Source organism: Neophocaena asiaeorientalis, unplaced genomic scaffold (genome assembly GCF_003031525.2).
Source record: "Neophocaena asiaeorientalis asiaeorientalis breed wild unplaced genomic scaffold, Neophocaena_asiaeorientalis_V1.1 scaffold850, whole genome shotgun sequence".
Taxonomy (NCBI): domain Eukaryota; kingdom Metazoa; phylum Chordata; class Mammalia; order Artiodactyla; family Phocoenidae; genus Neophocaena; species Neophocaena asiaeorientalis.
This window is the reverse complement of record NW_020173675.1, coordinates 298,339-323,789: the sequence shown is the minus strand read 5'-3', so window position 1 is coordinate 323,789 and position 25,451 is coordinate 298,339. Positions and strand designations below refer to the sequence as shown.

The 25,451-nt window shown below is 47.9% G+C and overlaps 1 protein-coding gene across 1 annotated transcript; it reads left to right on the top strand.

Annotated features, from left to right (window-relative positions):
• The first annotated feature begins 19,846 nt into the window (after positions 1-19,846).
• RIPPLY1 (ripply transcriptional repressor 1) lies at positions 19,847-22,399 on the top strand. The gene is made up of 4 exons (XM_024749582.1): positions 19,847-19,989; positions 20,861-20,936; positions 21,551-21,615; positions 22,153-22,399. Exons 1-4 carry the CDS (start codon positions 19,847-19,849, stop codon positions 22,397-22,399), a joined length of 531 nt encoding a protein of 176 aa, XP_024605350.1.
• The last annotated feature ends 3,052 nt before the right edge of the window (positions 22,400-25,451 follow it).

Sequence of the window (25,451 nt, the reverse complement as noted above, 5' to 3'; positions counted from 1 at the left end):
CTGTTGTGCCTCCATAGCATTGGGCACGTGGTTGATAGTCAATACTACTCATCAGTGATGGACATGACGATGCCAGTGTGGATGCCAAGCAGTGCAGAGCAGGGGCAAGAAAACACTTGACGGGAGGTGTGGAGGGAAATCTACTTGAATCTCATCTCTGTCACTCATCAGTGGGGACACTGCAAGTCTTTTCCAGCCATTGGTTTTCTTACTGCTAAAACGGGCACAATTCTACCTGATCATGATTGTGCATCTCTGTGGGGCCTTCAGAGCTGCTTGGAAGTCCCTCTGCTTGTCCCTGGTGAGCATCTGCTGGTGACCACTTCAAATGCCTACCACTCTCTTTGAGCTTCCTACTCTACCTATGCGGCTCTCCCCCTCTCCTCATCATTCTCTTTGCAGCCGAGGCTCTTAAACAAGCCATTTCATGCTGGTGTCTCTACTTCTTCCCCCTCCCACTCACTGCTCAACCCTCTGAAGGCAGGCTGCTGCCGTTAGCCCTCCACTGAAAATGTTCTCATTAAGGTTACCAACAATTTCCTTGCCCCAGATTCAGTGGTCCTATCTCTGTCGTCTCACCTTGTCCCTCTCCTTCATAAAACTGTCTTCTCGTTTTCTGTAACATCCCTCCCAGTTTTCCCGGTTCCTCAAAATGATTCCTCCAGGCTCTCCTCTATAACTTCCTCCTCTTCTACCCACTCTATAAATCTGACTATTCCCCCACCCCAGGGTTTCAGCTAGAGTTCTCTTCTTATTCTTTACATCTTCCATGGGTGACCTCATCCACTCCATCTCTATGCCAATGACTCCTGAATCTATACAACTGGCACAGATCTCTCTCCTGAACTCAAGATGTGTGTATGCAACTGCCTTTGGGATGAGCCCATCTGAACGGTTTAATGGCACCTCAGACTCAACATTTTGCAAAGTTGAAATCATATTCACTCTTCTCTCTCCACTCCCAAACTATTCCTCACACAGTGTTCCCTATCTCAATGGGACTATCACTCATCCAGCAACCCAAGCCAGTCATCCTTGTTTCCTAACCTCTACCTGACCTATAACCAGTTATGAAGTCCTATCAGATCTACCTTCAAAATACATCTTGAATGCATCCGCTTCTTTCCATCTGCACTGCCTAGACTTTGGTCCAAACCCTGTATTATCTCTGTCCAGTTGGAAATCTCATAGGCACCTCAAATTGGTCTCTCTAATTCTACTTCCCCGCCCCTGCAATCAATTATCCATCCAGCAAACAAGGATCTTTCTAAAATGGAAATCGAATCATTAGTATCACCCCAGCTCTTTGCCATGCTTGAAAAATTCAGGACCGGGCTTCCCTGGTGGTGCGGTGGTTGAGAATCTGCCTGCTAACGCAGGCAACACGGGTTCGAGCCCTGGTCTGGGAAGATCCCACATGCCGCAGAGCAACTGGGCCCGTGAGCCACAATTACTGAGCCTGCGTGTCTGGAGCTTGTGCTCTGCAACAAGACAGGCCACAATAGTGAGAGGCCCGCGCACCGTGATGAAGAGTGGCTCCCACTTGCCACAACTAGAGAAAGCCCTCACACAGAAACGAAACCCAAAACAGCCATAAATAAATAATAATAAAAAAAATTCAGAACCTCTTCATTGCTTTCATGATGAAGTTCAAACTCTCTAGCTCTGGAAACCAGGAAAGCCCTCCAACGTCTGACTCCTACTTTTTGTTCCAGGCTCATCTCGCACGAATAACCTCCACCCTCATGTTTTATGCTCCAATGTGCATGTGTGCACGCACACACACACACACACACACACACACACAATCTAACCATACCTGAACATGTGTCCTTATCTGAAGTTGCCTTTCTCTGTGTCTCCAAACCCTTAAGCATGCTATTCAACCATCCAACATTTGCGTGGGTAATTTCTAGTCATCCTTCAGGACTCATCCTCTCTTTGAAACCTTCCTTTAACCACTCTTCCCACCCAAGCTGGCTTAAATACTTTCCCTTTGTACTCCCTATCCATATCTGAGCTTTCAGTGAGGGTTGGTGAGCTGCCTTGAGGACTTGGGATGGTGACATAAGAGCCCAGCTTAGGTTTCCCATGGGAGTCGACAGTGACCCCCCAAGAGGAAAGCCTCTCCCCAGAGCCAATCCTGACTCGGTAGGAGGAAATAGGAAAGTGGTTTGGGGCAGGGGGAAGGCAGAATTTTTAAAATGCTATTACTGAGTCTTGGAATCTCTAAAGAGTCTGACGTAGCAGAGCTGAGCAGGAGGAAGAACAAGTCTTTGGAGCTTATTCAACTGGGAGAAATGGCCCAATGGGGTCAGCTTTCAGCCAGGGTCAGGAAAGCAGGGTGGACAAAATAGGTAGTGGTTGAGTGATGGGCCAGTCTAGATTCTGCTTTGATTTGTGTGATGAGCAGTAGAGGGTTTAGAGAACCAGTCCTGGCCTGAGAACCAAGACTAACTTCTCATCTCAGTTCTGCTGGGAACCTGTTGCGGAAGTCCCCTCACTTCTCCAGGCCCTAGTTTTGATGAGAAAAATGTCTCCAAAGTTTTGAGTCTCAACTAAGGTAATGGGGACAAGAAGCCACTTTGATAAATATAGAAGACTGAACAGTTGTTATTAGAAGCAGGCAGTTTTGAAAGAAACTCCTCTCTCTGAGGGGTCCTCCTAGAAGTCAAGCCCTGGTGTCTCTGGAGGGAGAGACAGAGAACTCTAGGCCTGGCCAGCTGAACTTGTCTTCTGGGCACGAGGCCAACACACTCCATGGCCCAGGGGTTGGGCAAGAAGGCTTCATTTAGGATTCTTACTTAATCTTCCTTAGGGGAGGGATTGGAACTGCAGGAGAGGATTAGGAGGGTCAAGACTGACAGCAGCTCCTGAATTAACCCCTCCTTGCCCTGCTCTTCCCCACTTCTTGCTCCAAGAGTCTTGTGCATGGTACACTTTCTTTGAGGGTACTTTTCATATGACTCTGTGGGATCAGATAGGTGGGGTTCTCAGGCGCAAGGAAGGATCTGATGTGCTGCTCTGGGGGTGACGGAGGCCACCACAGCCCTCTTCTGTCAGTCAGTCTCATTGCTCCATCCCTTGGTCTCACAGACATCTGAGATACTTGCTTTCCTCTCCACACCTCACCCCCAGCTCCCAAGGGCTCTAGTAGGTGGTAAAGCCATTCCTTTGAAGCCCTATTTTCTGGAAAGCTTGTCCTTGGAGCAGTTCACCTCTCCTTCTGCATCAGTTGGTTGATGACAGCTCAGGGAACTACAACTGGATTGAGAGATATTCTAATTGCTTTAAAAAGAAGTTTCTTTTCGTCCTGATCATCAAAGTAAAGCACTCTCACGTTAGAATGCTGGAAAACACAGAAAGGCAGAACTTAGAAAACAGACATCACCTACAACCTCTCCAGCTATAAGTGCTGGTAATGTTTATGGTTCCAACTCCATTTTCAAAGAGGCCACTTGAAGAGAATAATGTCTCAGTCCAAAAAAAGGAATTTCTTTTTTCTTTATTGAGATGTAACGGACATATAAAATTGTATTCATTTTAGGTGTACAACATAACGATTTGATATATGTATATACTGCAAACTGATCACCACAATAAGTTTAGTTAGCATCCATCACCACACAGAGCTACACGTTTTTTTTCTTTTTTCTTCTGATGAGAACTCCCATCATCTACTCTCTTAGCAGCTTTCAAATATACAGTACAGCATTGTTAACTATAGTCACCATGCTGGACCTTATATCCCTGAGACTTATTTATCTTATAACTGCAAGTTTGTACCTTTTGACCCCCTTCACCCATCTTACCCACCAATCCCCATCCCCACTTCTGATAACCATCTATCTGTTCTCTGTATATATGAGCTCTTTTTTTTTTTTTTTTTTTTTTAGATTCCACATATAAGTGAGATCCTACAGCATTCGTCTTTCTCTGTCAGACTTATTTCACTGAGCATAACGCCCTCCAGGTCCATCCACGTTGTCACAAATAGCAGGATTTTCTTCAAAGAAGGAATTTCTACTGACCAGTGGGAGAGAGTTATTTAAGGGCTTAAGGGGGAGACTTTACGACTTCACTCAGAAATCCATCTTCCATCCTCCTCAGCTCTCCCACCACCACAGTTAAGCAGAGGGGTAAACTGTAGCTCCTTTCCTCCCATCCCTTTGTCTCAGTCCTTTTGCCCTCAAAAGCCCCATCCAGAAATTATCATCTGACTTGGAGAGTGCTTCCTCTGGCCCTGCAGTTTCAAAGACTGGAAACTTCGTGGTAGCCCTGAGGAAACAAATACTACCAACCCAAGTGCCTCCAGAATTTTCCCTCCGGTACCCTCCCCTCAGAAACCCAAGGTGGCCCAGCCTGGCTTCACCATGGGCCAAATCGATAACAACTAGGAAGCAAGAGCCCACCTAGGTGAATTTAAAAACAAATCAGAATTGAGACACTTACGGAGCGGTTCTTTTGTAGAGACTTGGAAGAGATGTATGGCCCTGGAGAGGAAGGAAGGGATCCTGAGGGAGGCAAGTAAGGTGCAAGGGGCCCCAGGCTGAGGTGATAAAGGATTTCTAATTGTTAGCTGCAGCTTTGCAAAATCCATGTGCAAATCTCAGCCTTGGGTCAGAGACTTATTACAGATCAGAATTAAACCCCTGGAGCCTGTGGAAGATTGAGGTACTTTAAAAAAAAAAAACTTTGGTGAGTTTTGTGTTTTTCCTGTCAAAAACTCCAGCTGAGCTTTTGTGAAGTGACCTCTGTGAGCCCAGGAGAGATCTTGGGGGGAGAAGGGTTTGGCCCAAGGAGGAATTCGGAACATTCCAGCTTTGGGTGGGGAGAGGAGGGGGCTCTGTTAACCCCCATTAAGTGTTCCTGGCTAGCGGCCCTGAGGCCCAGCAGGAAGTAAGCCTCACAAACACGGCCCTGGTGAGCTAGTACCTCAGCAGCCCTGCGCTGCCTACAGCCCTGCAGACTCGTCCACCCAGTTTCTTCTCCAGCGAACCCCCAGCCCTACCCCACCCCTAAGATTGAGTCCAAGGGCAGACATGTGTACTGTAAGGTCAGACTCTGGTGGCTTCAAAGCGCAGGACCTGGTCCCTACAAGGTGGGACTGAGGCAGCCATGATAATAGTGGGCCTCCCCTTTGTACCACACACAGCAGTACCACATAGACCACAGTCTATGTCACTTGAGTCTCTCCAAAGTTCTGTGGAGTGGATTGCGGTGACTGGGTTTCCTCTCCAAATGGAAAAAAAAAAAAAAGCTTTCCTGTTGTTTTTTTGTGTGTGTGATTAGAAACGTACTAGATGCGATTGCAAAGAATTCAGAAAATTATAAAGTATAAAGAAGAAAATGGAGGTCCCCGTAATACCACAAGCAAGAGGTATAGTTTTTTTTTTTTTTTTTTGCGGTACGCGGGCCTCTCACCGTTGTGGCCTCTCCCGTTGCGGAGCACAGGCTCCGGACGCGCAGGCCCAGCGGCCATGGCTCACGGGCCCAGCCGCTCCGCGGCATGTGGGATCCTCCCGGACCGGGGCACGAACCCGCGTCCCCTGCATCGGCAGGCGGACGCTCAACCACTGCGCCACCAGGGAAGCCCAAGAGGTATAGTTTTAATCACTGTTAACATTTTGATGTACTGTAGAAGACATGAATAGAACCTTTTTTTTTATCAAATGGAGTCACATTATTCCCTGCCATTCTATAACCTTCTATCATTTCTAAATAATATAATGATAAGACATTGACAGGGTCCATTGACATGGCCCTGTTTTCATGTCAATTAAAAAAACAGATCTGCATCATTCTCTTATGGATGTGCTGCATTCTATCATACGGAAATATAATTTAACCATTAACTATTAGACATTTTTGTGATTTCCACTGTTTTCACTGTTACAACCTAGCATCTTTGCACATAACACTGACAAATTCCTAGGATTAGAATTGCTACGTCAAAGGCTGTGAATGCTTTAAAGGCTAATACAACATATTACAGAAGTAGGGTACCTATTACCATTTCCAGATGAGAAAGCCCGGGCCCACTGAGATGAAATGAATGACTCACCCAGCGTTTCAAGTTGAGCAGGAATAGTTAGACCTGGAATCTAGGCCTCTAGATGTCTGGTTCAGTAAGCTTGCCAGTGTACCACACCGACTCCCTCCCAAGAATTCCTCATTACAAGTGATAAGGCCAGTGGCCGCTATTCGTTGAACACTTTCTAGGTGTCAGGCACTGTGCTTGAGTGTTTCATGTCCATCGTGTGACTGAGCTACTGCAGAGCAGAACCGTGCTCTACTCCATTTTGGAAGCAATATCAAAGCAAACAGTCCGATTTGTTGCCTAGTGTGAATTCAATGAAGCAAATCAGAAATCATCCCCCTTCCCGAGGCGGCCTATAACTGTCTTGCAGGTGTGAGTGGGGTACTGATCCCCGGGCAGTGCTCCTGAGCCAGGGTCTCTCCAGGGGGCTACCCCGTGGCTGGCTGGGACAAGCTAAAAGGGCAGCCGTGCCTGAGCTCGGGCCTGGGGAGTCTGTGGGCATGAAAGCAAGAAACACTGAAGGGGTGGAAGGAAGAGCGGGCTAATCCTCTACCCTGCTGTGTGACCTGGGGCAAGTCTTCCTACCTTCTTTCTCCAGGCTTCACCCAGCTGACTTCCCAAGCCTGGGCTAACGTAGCTCTGTGTGGTGATGGATGCTAACTAAACTTATTGTGGTGATCAGTTTGCAGTATATACATATATCATTTTGATAAGTAGAAAATGCTGGTTGAAGCGAGGTAGAATTTGTAGTAGAGGGGGCGCCTTATCAACTCACAGTGATTCTGTGTAATTGAGAGGAAAAGGCAGAATCTTAGGGGAAGGTGCCAGGGCGGATGAGGGCAGGATGTGGTTACCAGATTGGCAATCACTGAAGGACTAGGTTCTAACGCTGCGTTGCCCCAGGTCGGCACTGTCCGTTCCTGGTGGAATCATGCCAAAGACTATGACTCCTCAGCGTTAAGCCTAGGAGGCTATTTAGTAATCTGCTAGGACTCCTGCTGAGATCCAGAGAGCCTAGATAGGTGGGGGAATGGAGAAGAGTGTGAAAGAAGATAAGAAAGAAGAGAGTCTGAGAAAAGCAGTGTGTGGTGAAGGAGAAGAGTCAGTGGTGAGAGAATGAAAGGAGGAAAATGAGATCTGGGAAGGGATGGCTTAGGGAAGATAGCAGAAGAGGTAGGAGCGGGGTCTTCGAGGAGGAAAGTCTAAGAGAGATCTGTATAAAGCGAGATCTTGAGGGAGAGGGAGACGATGGTGCTATGAAAAGAGGAGTCTAGAAGGAGGAATAAGAAAGATTCTAGGGGCAAAGGGGCAGCGATGAGAGGAGTGTGGGAGGAGTCAGGGGCTCAGGGCAGAGAGGATTAGACCCAGTCCAACCCCACTATTCTACCAAACCAAGAAGTTCTCATCAAGGTCACGAATGACCCCTGAGTCATCAGATCCAATGGCCACATCTCAGTCCTTAACTTCCTCGACTTCTATGCAGAATTCAACAACCGCAGTGACTTTGCCCTTCTTGAAATGTTTTCTTATCTTGGTCTCTGTGATACAACTCTCCCCTGATATTCCTCCTATCTCTCTGGCTACTACTTCATTGACTTCTCCTCCTCTGCTAGATCTTTAAATATGAGTGTTTCTCAGGAGCCTGACCTAGGACTCCTTCCCTATGCAGGACTCACTCTGCATTTCCATTCTTGGAAGTCTCACTTATCTCTTACGGTTGCAATTACCCTCTATAGTCTGATGAGTTCCAAATCATCACTTTCAGCCCAGACTTTTCTGAAATCCAGACCCCTACAAACTGACACCTCCATTTGAATATCTCAAAAGCACCTCAAACTCAACATGTCCAAAATTGTATCCTTGATTCCCTTTGAACTAAAACCAATCCTCTCACCAACAAGGACCTACTGTATAGCACAGGGAACTCTGCTCAATGTTATGTGGCAGCCTGGCTGGGAGGGGAGTCTGGGGCAGAATGGACACATCTATATGTATGGCTGAGTCGCTTTGCTGTACACCTGAAACTATCCCAACATTGTTAATCAGCTACACTCCAATATAAAATTAAAAGTTTAAAAAAAGACAAAAAAGAAAACCAATCCTCCCTCCATCTTCTCCATTTGAGAAAGCCAGCTGTTTAAGCCAGAAACCCCAGAGTTAGACTTAATTTCACTCTTTGCTCTTTCTCTGACCCTCTACAGCCCATCACACCTGATCTGTAAATCCTTCCAATCCCGTCTCCAATGTATGGCTCTTTCATCCGTCTACTGGCTTCCCATATAAAAATGATATGTCCATTACCATCCACTACCATCACCTCTCTCTCAAAATCTGTGCTCTCAGGACCACTTTATACTTTTAAAAACTATTTAGGAAAAAACCCAATGTCCTTCAGCTACTGAATGGATAAATAGACTATGGCACATCTATACAATGGAGTACTACTCAGCAATAAAAAAGGAATGTACTATTGATACAGGCAACCATATGGATGAGGCTCAAATGTGTTATGCTGAGTGAGAGAAGACAGAGTCAAAAGACTTCTTACTGTGTGATTCCACTTATATGACATTCTTGAAATCACAAAGCCATAGGGATGGAGAACAGATTAGAGGTTGCCTGGGATTGGGGATGGGGGGAAGGGGTTGACTAAAACCATGTGGCATAGGGAATTCTTTTGGGTGTTGGAACTGTAAACGTTGTTGTATAACTCTGCACTCATGGAACTATACACCCAAAAGAGTGAATTTTATGTATCTTTTCACATTTCGTCACACAGAATATAAAACAACATGTATGTCAATTTAAAAATAAAGAAATAGGGCTTCCCTGGTGGCGCAGTGGTTGAGAGTGCGCCTGCCGATGCGGGGGGCACGGGTTCGTGCCCCGGCCCGGGAAGCTCCCACATGGCGCGGAGTGGCTAGGCCCGTGAGCCATGGCCGCTGAGCCTGTGCGTCTGGAGCCTGTGCTCCGCAACAAGAGAGGCCGCGACAGTGAGAGGCCCGCGTACCGCAAAAAATAAATAAAGAAATAAAATAAAGAAATAAAAAGTACTAGTTAAAGAATTATTAAAGACTCCAAAACGGCTCCTTTTTATGGGTTCTATCGTTATTTAACATATTAGAAATTTAAATGGATAAAGTTTTTAAACTATTTTTAAATTTAAAATCACAATGATAAACCCACTGCATGTTAAAATAACATATATGGGCATCCCTGGTGGCTCAGCGGTTAAGAATTCGCCTGCCAATGCAGGGGACACGGGTTCGACCCCTGGTCCAGGAAAATCCCACATGCCACGGATCAGCTAAGCACAACTACTGAGCCCACGTACCACAACTACTGAAGCCCACATGCCTAGAGCCTGTGCTCTGCAACAAAAGCCACTGCAATGAGAAGCCCACGTGCCGCAATGAAGAGTAGCCGCCACTCACCGCAACTAGAGAGAGCCCGCGTGCAGCAATGAAGACCCAACGCAGCCAAAAATAAATGAATAAACTTTCTTTAAAAATAACGTATATTTATGAAAAATTACTATTTTCCAGAACAAAAAAGTTAGCAAGAAAACCGGCATTGTATTACATTTTTGCAAATCTCTTTAATATCTGGTGGAATAAAAAGCAACTGGATTCTCGTACCTGCTCTTGCATTCAATCTGCTGCAATACGTTGTTTTGGTTAAAAGCATTGATATATGAAGAAAATCTAGCTTAACAAAGATATGTAGTTAGAAAAGGGGGTTATTTAATAGCTTTTTAGGCAGAATTCTAAGAATGATCTCCCAAATGACCCTCACCTGTGTATAAATTTCCTCTCCTTTGAGAGTGGGTGTTTACGATGTTTATCATTCCCATGATTATGTTTGTTAGCTATTTGGCAAGGAGAGATCCTCCAGGTGGGCTACTCTAATCATATGAGTCCTTTCAAAGCAGATTGCTTTCTCTGGCTAGTGACAGAAAAGGAAGTCAGAGAGACCGGACGCATGAGAAGTACTTGACGTGCCATTGATGGTTTGAACATGGAAGGGACCACATGAGAAAAAAGATGGGCAGCCTCTAGGAGCAGAGACTGGCCTTTGGATGACAGCCAGCAAGGCAAGAGGGACCTCAGACCTACAACCTGAAGGAACTAAAGTTTTCTAACATTCTGAATGAGCTTGGAAGCAGAACTTTTCCCCCCAGGGCCTCCAGATAACAGCCCAGCCCAGCCAACAACTCGACTAAGGAGAGAACTCAGGTGAAACCCCCTGGACTGTGAAATAATAAATAGGTGTTATATTAAGTTGTTAAGTTTGTGGTAATTTGTTATGGCAGCAATAGAAAACGAATACACTGTGGATATTCTTCTTTGATACTACACCTAAACTTCACAAGTGGTCATTTCTTAATGTTTATTGGCGATGTTGAATCTAAAACCACATCAGTGAGCCTTTTGTACTCGGTTACATTAAAATCCATTGGCTTAACTTGCACTTTGAATGGATCTATTATCCATGATTTTGTAACATCATGTGTTAGTCATTTGGAAAATATTGGTCCACCCAGTTATGCAGATCTTCCAATTGTTGACTCATTTCATGATTATACAATATAAAAACCCACATTCATTAATATCACTACTAATCTTATCAGAAATTTCCTTAGGGCATTGAGAAATTCTCAAGCTTACAGTAATAGATACAGGTTTTCCAAAATTCTACTTCTTACTTGAAAGCTTAGGGTTTATCATTGACAACAGATACTATCAATTGTTTGCCTTGCGATGACAGGCTCACTTGATTCATTTTCAGCAAAATGCTGGCCAATACCCAAGTCTGAGTAACCATAGTTTTTCTTTCAGTTGTTCTTTCAAGTTAAAAAAAGAAAAAAGTTCCATGAAAAACTGGCTAGTTTAGCTTGCAATTCAATCAAACAAGCGCTTTTCCTCATGCCAACATCATACTTCAGTATGCAGTAGAAGTGCTTTATATATCCTTCCTATTTGTCACACAGACCATTAAAAACAACATGTACTCAAAGGGTTGAGACTTATTAAAAATGAATCATCTTTACTGTTCAATCAAGACATTCGTAAGTGAAACTGATATTTCTTCTACCAGGAATACATCGATGATGAAGAATAACGTGAATATAGTTTGGTGCCACCACTTTGATCCATGCTTAGGTGCTTTGACCCACTGTTGCTTTTGCTCCATCAGTGCAAATGTCAACACAGTGAAAACTGCAAATAATGTCTCAGTATTATGTCTCAGTATTATCAAGTAGCTTTGACTGAACCCCCTGATGGAATCTGAGGGACCCCGATGGGTCTTTGGATCATACTTTTAGGGCTGCTGGTCTAGGCCAAGGCTGGAAGGAGAGGGAAAGGAGGGTGGAGATGAAACCTTAAACATGCTTAGAAATGTTCTGTCAAATAGAGCAGACAGCTGGGAATAAAGAGGAGAGAATTTCTGGATTCAAGATCATTTCTAGCTTCCCCCTGCCCGAGGACCTCTGCTATGCAGCTCCTTACTAATAACCTGCCTTGCTCCTGAGCTGTCCCAGCCAAGTCAACAGCTACCCTCTAAAACTCCCCCACCCTGCGATCTTGGATACTCTGTCTTACAATACTGACAGCGAAACCCATCCAGGCCCGTGCACCTGTCACGGCTACTTGTCACCCTACCCTAGAGCCCCAAGGCTCTGCTAGACTGAATCTGTTAGTCTTCTCAGACCAATTACCCTGTGTCAAATGGCATTCCATTCACATGGAATGAGTGCCTGCGGTGTACCCAGTCCTGTGCCGGGTGCTGATGGGAGGGAGGAGAGATGACAAAGCCACGGCCCCTCCCCTGATCACCTCAATAGGGTACCTTGCTTCACATCTGAGAAGGGAACTCAGATGATAAGGCCACGGAAGTAGGCAGATATTAAGATTTCTTGGAGGCTTCCTGGAGTAAGTGTGGGTTCAAGGAGGACCTGGAAGGGAGAGGTAGAATTTGAGACATGGGGGAGACAGAAGGCATTCCAGACCTAGGCAGGGGTAGAGATGATCACGTGCAGGGCCAATGTAGTAACAAGCCTGCTGGAAGTGAGAGGGGAAGCTGGGTGGAGTCAGAAGTGAGGCTGAAGTTATAGGGAACACTGTGAATGCCTGGCTTATTCTGTCAGTCATGGGTTGCCAATGCGATGTGTGAGCAGGATGGAAGCTGTGCTTTAGGAAGCTGAATCTGGCCAAGTATGCAGGAAACACCTGAAAGTGTGTGGGACAAAAAGAATTAATACCAATTTACCTACAGTATTTCATTCCATCCTCACTCAGGCCCTGTGAGATGGGTACTATTGTTTTCATCTCCAGGAAATTGAGAAATTGGTTAACTTACCCAAGGCCACTTGGATGGTAAACTATACAGGAGGGATTCCAACCCAGGCCTGCTTCCAAAGCCTATGCTCTGAATAACCACAGTGGTAGAGGGGAAAAACAGAATAATTACAATAATGATAACAGCCAACATATATTAAGTCCTAAATATGTGTCAGGCTGAACAGTCTATACACTCTTTCCTTCAATCTTCACTACAACCCTGTGAGGTAGGCGCCATTACTATCTCATTTCACAGATGGGGAAATTGAGAAATGAGAGGCTAAGTTATTTGCCCCAGGTCACACAGCTAAGTGCTAGAGCTGGAACACACTCCCAAGTCCATCTAACTCTAAAGCCCAAGCTTTTCCACTTTAAGGTCTACTGCAAAAATATAGACGTTAGATGATAAGCTAGTGTGAGCTGAGTCCAGAGCTGTCACGAAGGAAGCACGGACAGAACTTCGGGTTGTCCCTATTTTGTAGTCGAGAGGTGGTGCCATGGACGGATCAGGCCCAGTCCCAGGGCACTGGTGATGGCTATGGTGGAGATGTGCTCAGCTTGTGACACCAGTCACCCACTTTCATTGGCCCCCTCTGCCACCCGCCTAACTCTACAGCAGCACACGGGCCTTGAAGCGGGGTACCCGGGGCAATTGCTAAATGGACCACACTCTCCACACAGCTGGATTCTAAAATCTCAAAGAGCGCTGAAACAAAACAGACTTGAATCCCAGTCTCAGATCTGTTCCTCACTAGCTATTTGGTAAGTCACTTAATCTTCCTGTGCTTCAGTTTCCTGCGTGCCTTTAAATGGGAGGAATCATAGTACCTACCTCATAGGGTTTCCACAAGGAGTAAATGAAATAATAAAGCAATAAAGCGCTTAGCACAGCGCCTGGCACATCGTAAGGGCTCAATACATGTTAACTGTTTTTGTTGCGGTGCTGGTTATTCTTACTAGTTTGTCAGGATCCACCTCCCAAGAAGACATCTGGCGCTAGTTACTGGTATCTTTGCTGTTTACTTAGGCAGGATCTGCAGGATGCCGAGACTAAAAAGAAAAGAGAAGAGAATGCACTACTGAGAACGCAGCATCGCTGCATCTTCCCCAGGCCTCAGGCCAGGCTGGGAAAGGAAGCTGGCTCAGAGAAGAGGCTGGAGAGTCTGGCCAGAGGAGCCAGGGATGGGGCTGGATGGATCTGATGGAGGAGGGAGTGACCTTCCCAGGCATCCTCCCTCCCACGCCTCCTGCCTCCTCAGCGCTCTGTTTTTCTAGGCCCCTGCCGTCCAAACGAGGAGCAAATGGGGAGCTGGGAGGGGCTCTGTCCAGAGAGCCCAGCACCACATGGGCCACAGCCCTGGCTCAAATGGCGGCCAAGAGGCAAAAAGCGCAGGGGGAGAGCTGACCCGGTGACAAACTGTTCTCCAGAGGGGACCCCCTGTCCCAGGCACCCAAGGGGCTGGGCCCAAGACTTGGCACATTTGGGACATTTGGACTTGAGGGCAGAAGCCCCAGGCACCATTTGCTAGTTCTGCTTTGGGGACAGGCTTGGGTAGGAAGAGAATTGTCCCCTTCCCTCCTCTCTTAGAGCAGGCCCTGCCTAGCTTCTTGCGTCCGCTTGGCCCCCATTCTGGTTTTTAGGCCTCCTGCCCTTAACCCCAGGGACCCTGGCTCAAGAAGCAGACGCTGGAGAGAACGAGTAAGATCTCCTTTCCCGAGGTGAGAGCAGAACCTGTTCTGGGCCTTTCAACCTGGCATTTTAGGTCCTCCTCCGGTTTCCTGCTGGCCTAGGCTCTCCCTCTCCTCTGCTCGGCCCGCTTTCTGCACCGGCCCCCAGTGGCAGGGGGTGCAGCTCAGTGCTTAAGAGCACAGAGACTACCCGAGTTCAAATCCCAGCTTTGTTACCTGTAGTTCTGTAACCTTGGGCAAGTACCTTAATCTCACCTATAAATGAGGCTAGAAATAGTATCTTCTTCACAGGGTTGTTTGTGAGACTTGAATGAATCCGTGCAAAATGCTTAGAACAGGGCCTTGTACATAAATGTTTAACAAATGTTCTGTCCTCTTACTATCCACTCCTGTGCCAGGATTACATTTCCCCTTCTCTCTGCCCACATAAGCCCAGCCCCACTCAATCACCCCTCTTCCATGAGGTCTCCCTGGCATCACCTGTTCTCCTGACCCCTGTTACACTCCCCAGTGAGACTGGACCCATTTTGAGAGCAAAGACTCTGACATGAACAGCACTAGTTAAATGAGTCCCAGAATAACCTCTAGCCCCTTGAGCGCAGTCAAATTTTATGACTGGGACCCACAGTAAGAAACGGATTTTAAAGCGTCATCCAGGACATGCATTTGTGTATCTTTCAATCTAGATCTAGATATTTGGCTAAAGCAAAAGCTTCACAGAACAACATATACCCTTGCCCCATGTGATTCACTTTTCTATCTGCTATTCATTCATTTTGTCAAATGCTGTCTGCAACCCACTAAATCGATTTTAAGCTCTGCCACTGGTTGTGACCCACAGTGTTCCCCGTGACAAGTCGCATACAGGGTGGGATTGAGACCTTCAGCATCTCTAAACCGTGAAATGATTACAGGTGCAAGGAGTGACCTGTTTATAGAGTGGAGGTCTCTAAAGGGGAGCTGCAGTGGAGGATGGGCAACAAAGGGCTTCGACTGCCACACGAAAGAGATTGGACTTTTCCCATAGGCAATTGGGAATCACTGGAAGTGTTTAAGCCCAGGAAGAGCATACTCAGTCCTGTGTTATAGAAAGACCACTGGAGTGGCTGTGAGGAGGATGGATCAGAAAGGCCAAGTCAAGGATGGGGGAGCCTATCTGGAAGCTGCTTCGAGCATCCAGGTGACAGAGGACAGATGAGGCCATAATTGAAGAAACAACCAGGAGAGTGGGGAGCACAGAGGGGACAAGCGTGAGAAATGGTGAAGACTACAACCAATGGGGCTTGGTGGCTGAGGCTTTTAGCTTGAGTGACTGGGCCAATATGATGCTGCTTATCGAGGCAGGTACAGAGGAAGTTTGTGGGAAACAAAACCAGTTTGGTTTTGGAATGAGTTTGAGACACCTATCGGGAAAACTTCAGGCTAGAAATATGGGTCAATTTTTCATTCGTTGAATAAACATTAATGGGACTGACATAGAGAAACTAACACTTTTATTTTGCCAAGTAGGGACATTAAAGAAATAAATTAATATCCATCATTGCCATCGTTTCAAGAAAGAGAGAATATTTTGCCACCCCAAAATTAGGAAAGGCATAATGTCAGAGTAAAAGACAATGTTTTATAATTGAATACATTGAGATTTTTGAAAAGCTCTACCTTTGATGTTTTTCCCATTTTGCCGTGACCTACTGAAAATATTACTGTGTATCAGCCTCATTTGTGGACTCTAATTGAGAACCACGGACGTGAGGACTGAGCAGAGGAAGAGAGGTCAGCAAAAGATACCCAGGGGGATGGTTCCAGAAGTAGGAGGGAAACCAGGAGAGAGTGACCAAAAGAGAAGGGAGAGCCTCAGAAATGAGGATTTGGCCAACAGGGCCTTTGGCCACCCAGAGTTCAAAGAGATCATTGAACTTGGCAATTAGGAGGTCAGTGGGGACCTTTGGTAGTGCACTTTCCCTAGGAGGATGGGGCTGAGGCCAAACTGGAGTAGGTTGAGATATAAATGGGAAGTTGGGAAAAGTATAGACTCTACTTTCAACAAATCTGAGGGTGAAGGAAAGAAAAAAGAGAGAGGGAAGGAGGGAGGGGAAGAGAGAGAAAGAGATGGAGAGAGAGAGAGAGAGCAAGTTAGGGGAGCAAGAGAACACATCTAGGGAAGGAGGGACCTTGTTCTGGGGGATGACAGAGACAGGCACTTTATAATCAGGAGGGAAAGAGCTGGAATAAAGAAGCTGAAGTTTCCTGAAGAGAAAGGCCTGGAGGAAGGCCCCAGAGAAGGAGGGTGGATGAGGCCACGGCCCCCCGGGTGAACAGATTAGCCTTTAACGAGAGGGGCACATCGTCCCCTGAGAAGGGCGGGCTGGAGGGGAAGGAAGTTGGGGAGGCAGGCCAGGTTTGGGTGGGGGGCAGGGCATTGAGGTAATTCACGCTTGAAAGCCTCTGTTTTCTCAGGGAAGTGGGAGCAGAGGTTGTTCTGTGGGGAGAGGGTGGGGCGGGAATGTGGTAGGAGCTGAAGGAAGTTTGGAACGTGGCCCACGGATTGTGGAGACTGGAGCTGGGGAGTCGACAAGGGAACATGCTTCAGGGTGGTGGAGGGGTACCAGGCCTGGCTGAGGTTGACCAAGTCTTCCCCCCCTCCCTAGGTCTTGTCTCCCTCCCTAGGCTGTCAGAACCTTGAGGCAGTGTCCGCTCCTCTTTCTAGACCATTCTCTTGCCTGGCAATGCCCAGCAGCGTCTGGCCCAGAGGAGGTACCCAGCCCTCTCGATGCTCTGGCAAAGCCATCACCGACAAAACCCAGAGGCACTGTAGGGCTGTTAGGGGGAAACAGAGGTAGGATCGTAATTGCCCTGACAGGAAGTGCTTCATTTTGGTGGTCCCAGACCTTTCCTGCCCCCTTGCTGCCCACCTCACTCCTGTCGCGTGCTGAGGGCAATGGAGAACAGCCAGGCTCCCATTTTTGCCCAGCAACCCTTGTCGGCCTTAAATCCTTCAGGCTGGGGAGAGGCCCCCAAGAGGGGCCAGTGGTTTCATCTCCCACGAGCTGAATGAGACTGAGGTAATTCTTAGGAGGTAGTTAAGACAGAGCAGCTGTGTAGGGAGAAGAAAGATCCATGAACACAGGCCTGAAGGCTACCTGGGCTCTGGGAAAGGATGAGAGAGCTGGCGTGAGGGGGGAACTCCGAGGACTGCTGCTCAGGGGAATGAAGGGGCTGGACAGCCCTGATCATGAAAGACTGTGGCTGAGTAAACACAAGTTCACGGTTGGTTGGGAATGAGCCCTGGGCTCTGGAGGAATAGCTACCTCTTCTCCCATTCTGTCCCCGCTCCTGCCCATTTTCAGAGTCCATGGCCACCTAGAGATCAAAAAGATCCCCGGGTGTGACAATAGGTCTGTTTCTTTCTCCTTCACATACCATCTCCTTCCAGCCCAGTCTCTTCAACCTGGTTCCCTCTCAGGCGCTCATCTGAGCCATCGTATTGACATAATACAAGCACATTTTCATCTTCTGGAGGCAAATTTAGCAAGAACCCTCAGAGACTAACAGAAACTCGGGCTCCCCAGCAGAGCAGCCCTGCTCACTATCTCCTGCCCCACCCTCTAGATTTTCCACTCCAGGATCCAGGATCCACGATCCAGCCTGCACTTATACAATTCAGGGACAGAGAGCTTAGCCCAGCCCAAGGCTCCACTCATTTCGCCGCATATAATAAAGCTCTGTTTATTGAGGGCCAGTACAGTGCCAGGTCTCTGGTTTAGGTGTTGGCTGGACTGTTGCAAAGTTTTCCTTTGATTGAGCCAAAATGTGTCTCCCTGTAGCTTCTACCCATGGGCCTCAGCCCTACCTTTGAAGTCACACAGAACAAGTGTAATCTCATTGCAGTCTAATCCTCAGATATTTGAAAACGGCTGTCATTTTCCCAGGAGTTTTCTCTCCTCTGTGGATAAGCATCTCTTTCTTTCTTTCTTTTTATTTTTATGTGTCTTTACTTTTTATTACCCAAGGAGTATCAGGGCTTGCAGAACTTTTAGAAACACTCAGAAAAGCCTAAAGAAGGAAGTAAAAATCTACCACAATCTCACTCCCCAGAATGACCACTGTAACCTTCTCCTTTCTTCTAACCAGTCTCTCTCTTTTTTTTTTTCCTGTATATGCTACACCTTTTCTTTTTTCTTACCAAAACAGGATCATCCTCTAAGTTATATTGTACAGGTTTCTTTTTTTCACTCTTCAATATATTAACTTTTTCCCAATCCTCTACCAAGCCAATTTTAATATAAAATTGTATAACCGTTCAATGATTTATTTAACCAGCTTTCTAAAGTGAGACATTTGGCTTGTTTCCAATTTTCCTTTGCTGCAAAGAACACAGTGGGGCTGGAATTTGAAGTGGGGTGAAGGTAGGGGGTAGGTGAACAGAGAAAAGAAGAGCCCTTGAATCAAATTATTCATACTATTCTAGCATCTGATTTTTTTTTTTTTTTACATTCTGTGTCGATAATTATACCTCCCAGAACATGGTTGTGAGTGCCCGCTCAGTACTCGGTTACAAGAACTTCCTCTAATTAACGTAACTGGTTTCCTATGATTGGACATTGAGGCGGTCTCTAATTTTTGACGATTACACACCCGGCTGTGACGAATATCCAAGAAGCTAAATAAATCCGCGCCGGCGCTCGACACTGAGGTTAGGAGGCATATTTTCGGACCTCTAATGCATAAGGAACCTGCCAGTAGTTGTAACTGCAAACTTTTTGACAAAGACCCAGAAGACTGGCCGAGGCCGAGACCGTGGCTCAGCGGCTGGGCTTGCCCGGGGTCAGTACCCATTTATCCAGCCCCCCCGTCGCAGAGCGTTCAAGCTGATGGTGCCCTTTGGGACCACTGGGCTCGCATCCTTCTCTCACACGTGAGGGAGCCAAGGCCCCGGGGCCAGGGATGGTCAGCAGCTTTGCACCCTGGCGCCCCGACTGGAAGCTGAGCTCTGAGATCCAGATTCTGACCTGGAAACCCTAGAAATGCCACCCGCGCTCCTTTCCTGGACCACTGACTGCTGAGGCTGGAGAGGGGATTCAGGCACTTTTGCAAATGAACTGACCAGTAAACAGGAGAGCGTGGAAAGAAGACTTGAGGTTCACCCCCCGCAGGCATCCGGACCCGTCCTACCCACAAACCTCCTTTTTTTCCTTAACCCCGGTGATATGCTTAATGGCAGTCACCCCGTATCAGGTCCACCTGGCAACTCCATTTGGGGTCTGAGCTGAAATAACATGAGTCCCTCACTCGCCTTAGCCGGATCAGCTGTGCCTTCTCACTGGGAACCAGCTTTGCTAAAGGCCTGTCTACCCTGCCCTCTGCGCCAGAGAACTTTCTGTGGTTTCTAACGAGCTTCCCTCCTCCCCTCCCCACCCCTCAGGCCTTGCTACTGCCTGGGGAATTCGCACAAACGGTGTGCGATTTGCCCCTTTTGTGTTTTCCTTTCTGACTTGGAGGTAAAGAGAACCCCTTGCCCCCCACTGACTCTCTGTTTATTCAACTGGGAGAGATTTCACACCCAGCGACACAGTTCTCCCTCCCTGAGCCCCTTTTCCTAAATCTTCATTCCCCTCCCCTCCCCTACCCGTCAGGGAGCCCATCCTTGCACGGCCCTGAATAATTTATGAGTCCAGGCAGGCCTTATAAAAGGGTCTCCCAGGAAAAGCCAAAAGAGTGCGGGAGATTCTGAGAAATAGGAGGACCCCACAGCCTGCCTGGCCGTGACACCCTAAGGATGGACCCTGCTGCTCGCGCCCCAGCCCCGGCCCTGGCCCCGGCCTCAGCTCCAGCCCTAGCACAAGGCCCCCTGGTGCTCCCTGGCCTGGGAAACCCATCGCCCCTTCTCTCCTCTAGACAAGAAGTAGACAGAAGTGAACGGTAAGTGGAACTTGGCCCTTGGCAATTTGAACTCAGTCTTAGTGGGGTTCCTGGGAGAGGAAAGGAAATGAGATGTCCAGGGCACCCCTGTTCTCTGTGCCCTCTCCCCATCTCAGGCGCCAATATCTCAACTGGCTCTTCATGTCACTAATCCTTCCGGCTGGCAGGAGGGGACTTGGGGACAGTGGGCATTGCCAAAGCTGAAAGCCAAGCAGCCAGGCCCTCGTGGGCCACGTTGCCCAGTCCACCGAGGGGCAAAGGGGGAGATTGCCATGAAATGTGGGTTGAACATGACCTAGGTTGCAGAGAGGGGAAAGAGGTCCAAAGTCCCCAGAGGTCTGTGACTGAAGGACCGTCTCTTTCCTGACCACCCCATAAGATTTCCATTTGCTCTTTTCCTACCTTTGGCAGGAAAAGGTAGTGGGGGAGCAGTGGACCCAGAAATATTTTTGGCCCCTTTCCCCAGCCCAGGAAGAGGGTAGAACTGTGAGCTCTACTTCCTGGAGCGGGGGCAAGATAGTTTTCACCCAAGCCTCATTCATTCCTCCAAACATTTACCGTTCACCAAACATTTACAGAAACACCTACCGTGTACCGGGCATTACGCTAGGTGTTGGGGATTCAGATATGATTGAACATAAATCTGCCCTTAAGAAGCTCTAAGGCGAGTAAACAGATAATCACCGAACAGCGTGATAACACTGTGGAAGCAGAGAGGAGGGGCGTCTGTCCTGACCTGGACTCAGGGTCCTTAAGAAATGCTTCCTGAAGGAGATGGAGTCCGAGCCACGTTTTTGGCAGGCCTCTTTTGTTATCTCAGGGAGCCCCGTCTCTTCTCCCTCCACCAGCTGATCTCTCCCCTTTGTCCTAGAGGAGCTTGTCTTTGGAGACCCTGGCTCTCCTCTACAAATGACCTCCCAAGGCAGGTGAGGAAACCTGTGGATTTGGTGAGTTTGAGCCCCTGTTCCATGTGTTCGCGCACACACACATGACCACGTGCGGGCACGCTGAACTGGTCCCTTCCCAAAGAGCCCCCGACCTCTGTCCAGGGCTGCAGTCCCTGGAAAGCACCTTCCCAGCCTTGCCGACTTTTGATTCCCACAACAGCTCTGGGAGGAAGGCGGAGCTGAGGTTTCTGGGTAATTTAGAAGATGAAGAGCCTGAGGTCCAGAGGGCAGGAGGGATGAGGCAGGCTCCACAGCACGTCCGCGGTGCAGCTGGCACTAGCGTCCCGGTCTCCTGGCACCCAACCCCAGTGCTCTCGCCCACCTCCACTCCGCCCCTGCGTCTTGTCTGCTCCAGTAGGACTCTGTCCCCTGGATGGTCTCCAAACAGGTGTTAGAACAGGGGCAGGAAAGCAAACAACCCCCCGGACTCTGTCCACTTGTTGTTCAACTAGAACCAGGACAGACCCCCTTACTGGGGGGGTGGGGACTGGACCCCAGAGATGTCTGAGGTCTCTTCTAGACCATCTTACCTACAGGCTGCTGACCCCTGACACGGAAGAGGCAGTTATCTGGCCATGCACTTTGAGCCACATGCTAGCTTTTGCTTTGGACAGGCTGCCGGTGGGGCAACAGGTGCCGAGGTCACCAAGGTTGACTCTGAGTTCCATCACCCTGTCAGGTAAGCTTCTGGCACCAGACTTGGAACTTGACATAGATCCATTCGCCCTTTGAATCCTCACAACAGCCCTGTGAGGCAGGAGGAGGGAGGCACTGCTACGATCACTATTTCATAGACCAGGAAACAGAAGCCCAGAGAGGTTAAGGGACTTGGCCAAGGTTGCCTTCCCTGGGGTCATTGTCAATGACCCCTAAGCCCCTATGGAGGGGTCAGTGAAGAAAGCCTTAGTAGGAGATGGAGGACACAGGGCTAGAAAATGCTTGGCTGGAGGCCTTCGGAGGTGGGCGGTGGGATCAGTGTCAGGACTGATACATGCCGGGGCTGGGGCTCCCCACAGCTATGAGCTATGGACCTTCCTGTCTGGAGCCATTTTGTAACAATCCAGAAGGTTCTGTTACAAAGCACCCTTTCTTCTTTTCCCTCTCATCCCATTACTGCAGGTAGAAGGGGCTTACGGGCTGGCTTCCTTCTTGGCCCTACTGACCCCTCTGCACATATGCGCCCTAAGTGGGGGCCGTGTTTCTTCTCTGTCCACAGGCTCTTCTGGCCTAAATCCCGTTCCTTTGACTACCTGTACAGCGATGGGGAGATTTTACTGCAGAACTTCCCTGTCCAGGCAACCATCAACCTCTATGAGGACTCAGCCAGCGAGGAGGAGGAGGACAAAGAAGAGGAGGAGGAAGCAGATGAAAAAGGGCCAGAAGGGTGTGTGAAGGCGCCAGGGCCAGCGCCGCACAGGGCCTCAGCTCCCTCTCCCTCCCTGCTCCTGACCTGTCCCAACTGAGCCAGTCAGAGTCTAATTGGGGTCCGGTATGCCTGGCAAGGCTTCAGGGCGTCGATTAGCCAGGAATCTCCAGGCACAGCTCTCTGGATTGAAAGTTGGGTCCTCAAGACACCGGCTCACCCTGGCTATACCCAACAGGCCTGCGAGCCCAGGCCTCTGGCATCTCACTGGGCTGCTGTTGTGTTGCCAGTGAGAGCGTCCTAGGAAGCCTAGGGGAAGGAAGACTTGCTTTCTGAAGCCCCCAGGGAGCAGATGAGGACAGAGCATTGCCACGCAGAGGGGAACTGTCACTCTTCAGGGCTTTTTGACTCTCCAGCCTTCTACGTGGCCACATACTCCTGTCTCCCCATGGAAAGCCTGACTTCTGGCTTCACCTCCACGGATTTGATACCAACACCAGATGCAAGCACAGCTGGGGTGCCTTTCTGATGGAACTTGCAAGAAAGGGAGGGGACATCTAAAAACTCAACTTGCTTTGGGGACCTCCCCCCTTTTGGCCCTTATCTACTGGGGTCTGTGTGTTGGCATGAGATGAATCAGGAGAAAAATAAACTAGATGATGTTTACCTTTTTTCCTGGAACTAGACTGATTTCTTAACTGAACTCTGCCCGCGTTGTGAACCCATGGGGAGAGGGTCAGACACCAGCTCAAGGCCACTTCATTGCTCTACCTGAGGTCAGTTGACAGATCCTTATTCATGGGAATGTACCGCGGGAGGCCCAACATGGGGCCAGGCCCTCTTCGTCAGCTTGTGCAATCAGGCTTGATTAAACCTCAAAGACAGCTTGGAAAGGGAACAAAAAGGCCCCCAGAGGGCAGCTTAAATGTCGGAAGCAGGGCTGGGGCTGGGAGAAGAGGTGAGAGGTGCAGCCTTGGTTATGAGCCTGTGCATGTGGGGAGGGGCCTTGGGAGGCTACTAAGTCCTATCAATTTTACCTTCTCAAGTCCCTTTGTATCTGCCACAGCTCAGGCCCTCAGGCCCAGCCCTGCCCCAATCAGCCTTCCTTTTCCCTCTGCAATTCATCGTCTACACTGGCCACCAGATCAGACCATGTTGTGCCCCCTGCTTAAAGCCCTATCATGGCTTTTCATTGCCTCACCAACAGTTGGACTTTTTTTTTTTTTTTTAATCACAGGTCCTCTTGAGAATCCATAGCTTCTCTACTCAGACATTCGCGAATCAAGTCCTCAACTTGATATTCTAGGCCGTTCAATTACCTGGTTCTTGCCTATCTCTTCAGATTCCTATCTCAACACTCGAAGCACATGCTACCTGTCTTTGAATGTGTCATGCTTTCTAATCCCTCTGTGGCTTTAATCCTCTGTCTGGAATGCTTTTCCACTTTTGTATCTGATAAGCTCTCATGCATGCAACAGGACTAGCTCAGACACGTCTCCTGTGAGAAGCCTCCCCAGACCCCCAAGCCCAGGCTGGGTGCCCCCATCATTCAGTACCTCATCTACCATAGCATCTACCTCCCTTTCTGTGCAGTAAGATGGGACTGTGTTTGTGTTTGATATCCCTACGCGACTTCTTTGCACAGCACACTGCCTGGCACAAGGGAGGTGCCCAGGAAATGTTGAAGGAAAAAGATTCTCAGGTCTTCCTAAAGCAGTTCTTGGTAGAACGAGCTCTGTCCCCCCACTTGCTGGCTTCCCATATCTTTGCTGAGCTACGGACAGGACAGGGTAGCATTATCTGATTCAGTAGCGAAACGCTGGCCATCTCTCTTTCTCTCCTCTCTCAGCTTAAGACAGGCTGCTTCAGTTCTGAGCCCTCACTGGGACTTCCCTGAATTGGACACAGCCTTAAACAGCCCACGCAACTCACACACTGGTGCCACCTATCGGTCAGAATTTAACCTTGTTCCTTAATTAAGGCTGCCAGGCAGTTGCCCTTTGATCACTTTAATTCCTTTAGGCCATTCTGTTTCTGCTTGTAGGTAAAGTGGAATTTACCATGTGCTAGCTGTATGACCTTGGGCAAGTTACTTATCCACTCTGAACCCGTCTCCTCATCTGTAAAATGGGGAAAGTCATGATACTTCCTCTCAGGGTTGTTGTAAGGATTCAGTGAGATAATATATGCAAAGTAATTAGCACAACTCCTGGCACATAGTAAAAGCAAATAATAAGTGGTAGTATTCATAGTAATCATAGTTGTAGTAGTGGTTATTATTACTTTTATAACAGAAATGAATTAGTAGGCTAGAGTCAGCTAATGACTGGTTTTTGTTCAACTAATGACTGATTTATCGGTCATTTCCACCTGAGCTCCTTGGCACCATTCGATGGTTTACCAGTCACAGCATCTTTGTAGTGTTTGTCCCCCATTAAACAAACAAACAAAGAAACAGAGGCCAAATGTGGCTTCAACTTATCTTTTGTGCTTCAGCAGGAACATCCTTCTTTTGAATTGAAAGCAGAAAGCCAACATACCAACCAAATAAAGATGGAGCTGCCCTGGCCGGAGCCACAATGGGAGACACAGAATTCCTGCCTTGGGTGGCGGGATGAATTGGGAGATTGGGATTGACATATATGCACTAAAAGGTATAAAATAGGTAACTAATAAGAACCTGCTTTATAAAAAATAAATTTAAAAAAGAATTCCTACCTTGGTGTCCTCTCTCTGTAAACGAACTCTCTCCACCCCCTTTCTGTGAGGCACCTTCAGAGATCCCTAGATTGTGAGGAAGACTATTTGGAAACCACTATCCTAAGGGTTAAACCAAGATTGATTTGAAGTCAAAGGGGGATTAGTATTTTAACATGTCCACATGTCCAGCGTTCCGTTTAAAATCCTTGTTTTGTGTCCTAAGCTCCCAGCATTTCATTTCATTTGAACACTTCATATCTCAGAAATTGCTCGAGTCCTTGTACCATAGGTAGTAGAGGTTTAAAATCCTTGGAATCCCAATATCCTTGGCTTTAGGGTATTATATAGCATAGAATTACAAATCCTTAAATCCCCAGTGGCTTAAACACCCTAAAACCCTTGGAGCAGTAATTCTTAACTCAGAATGAGCTCTTCTGACTTCCCCCCCTCCC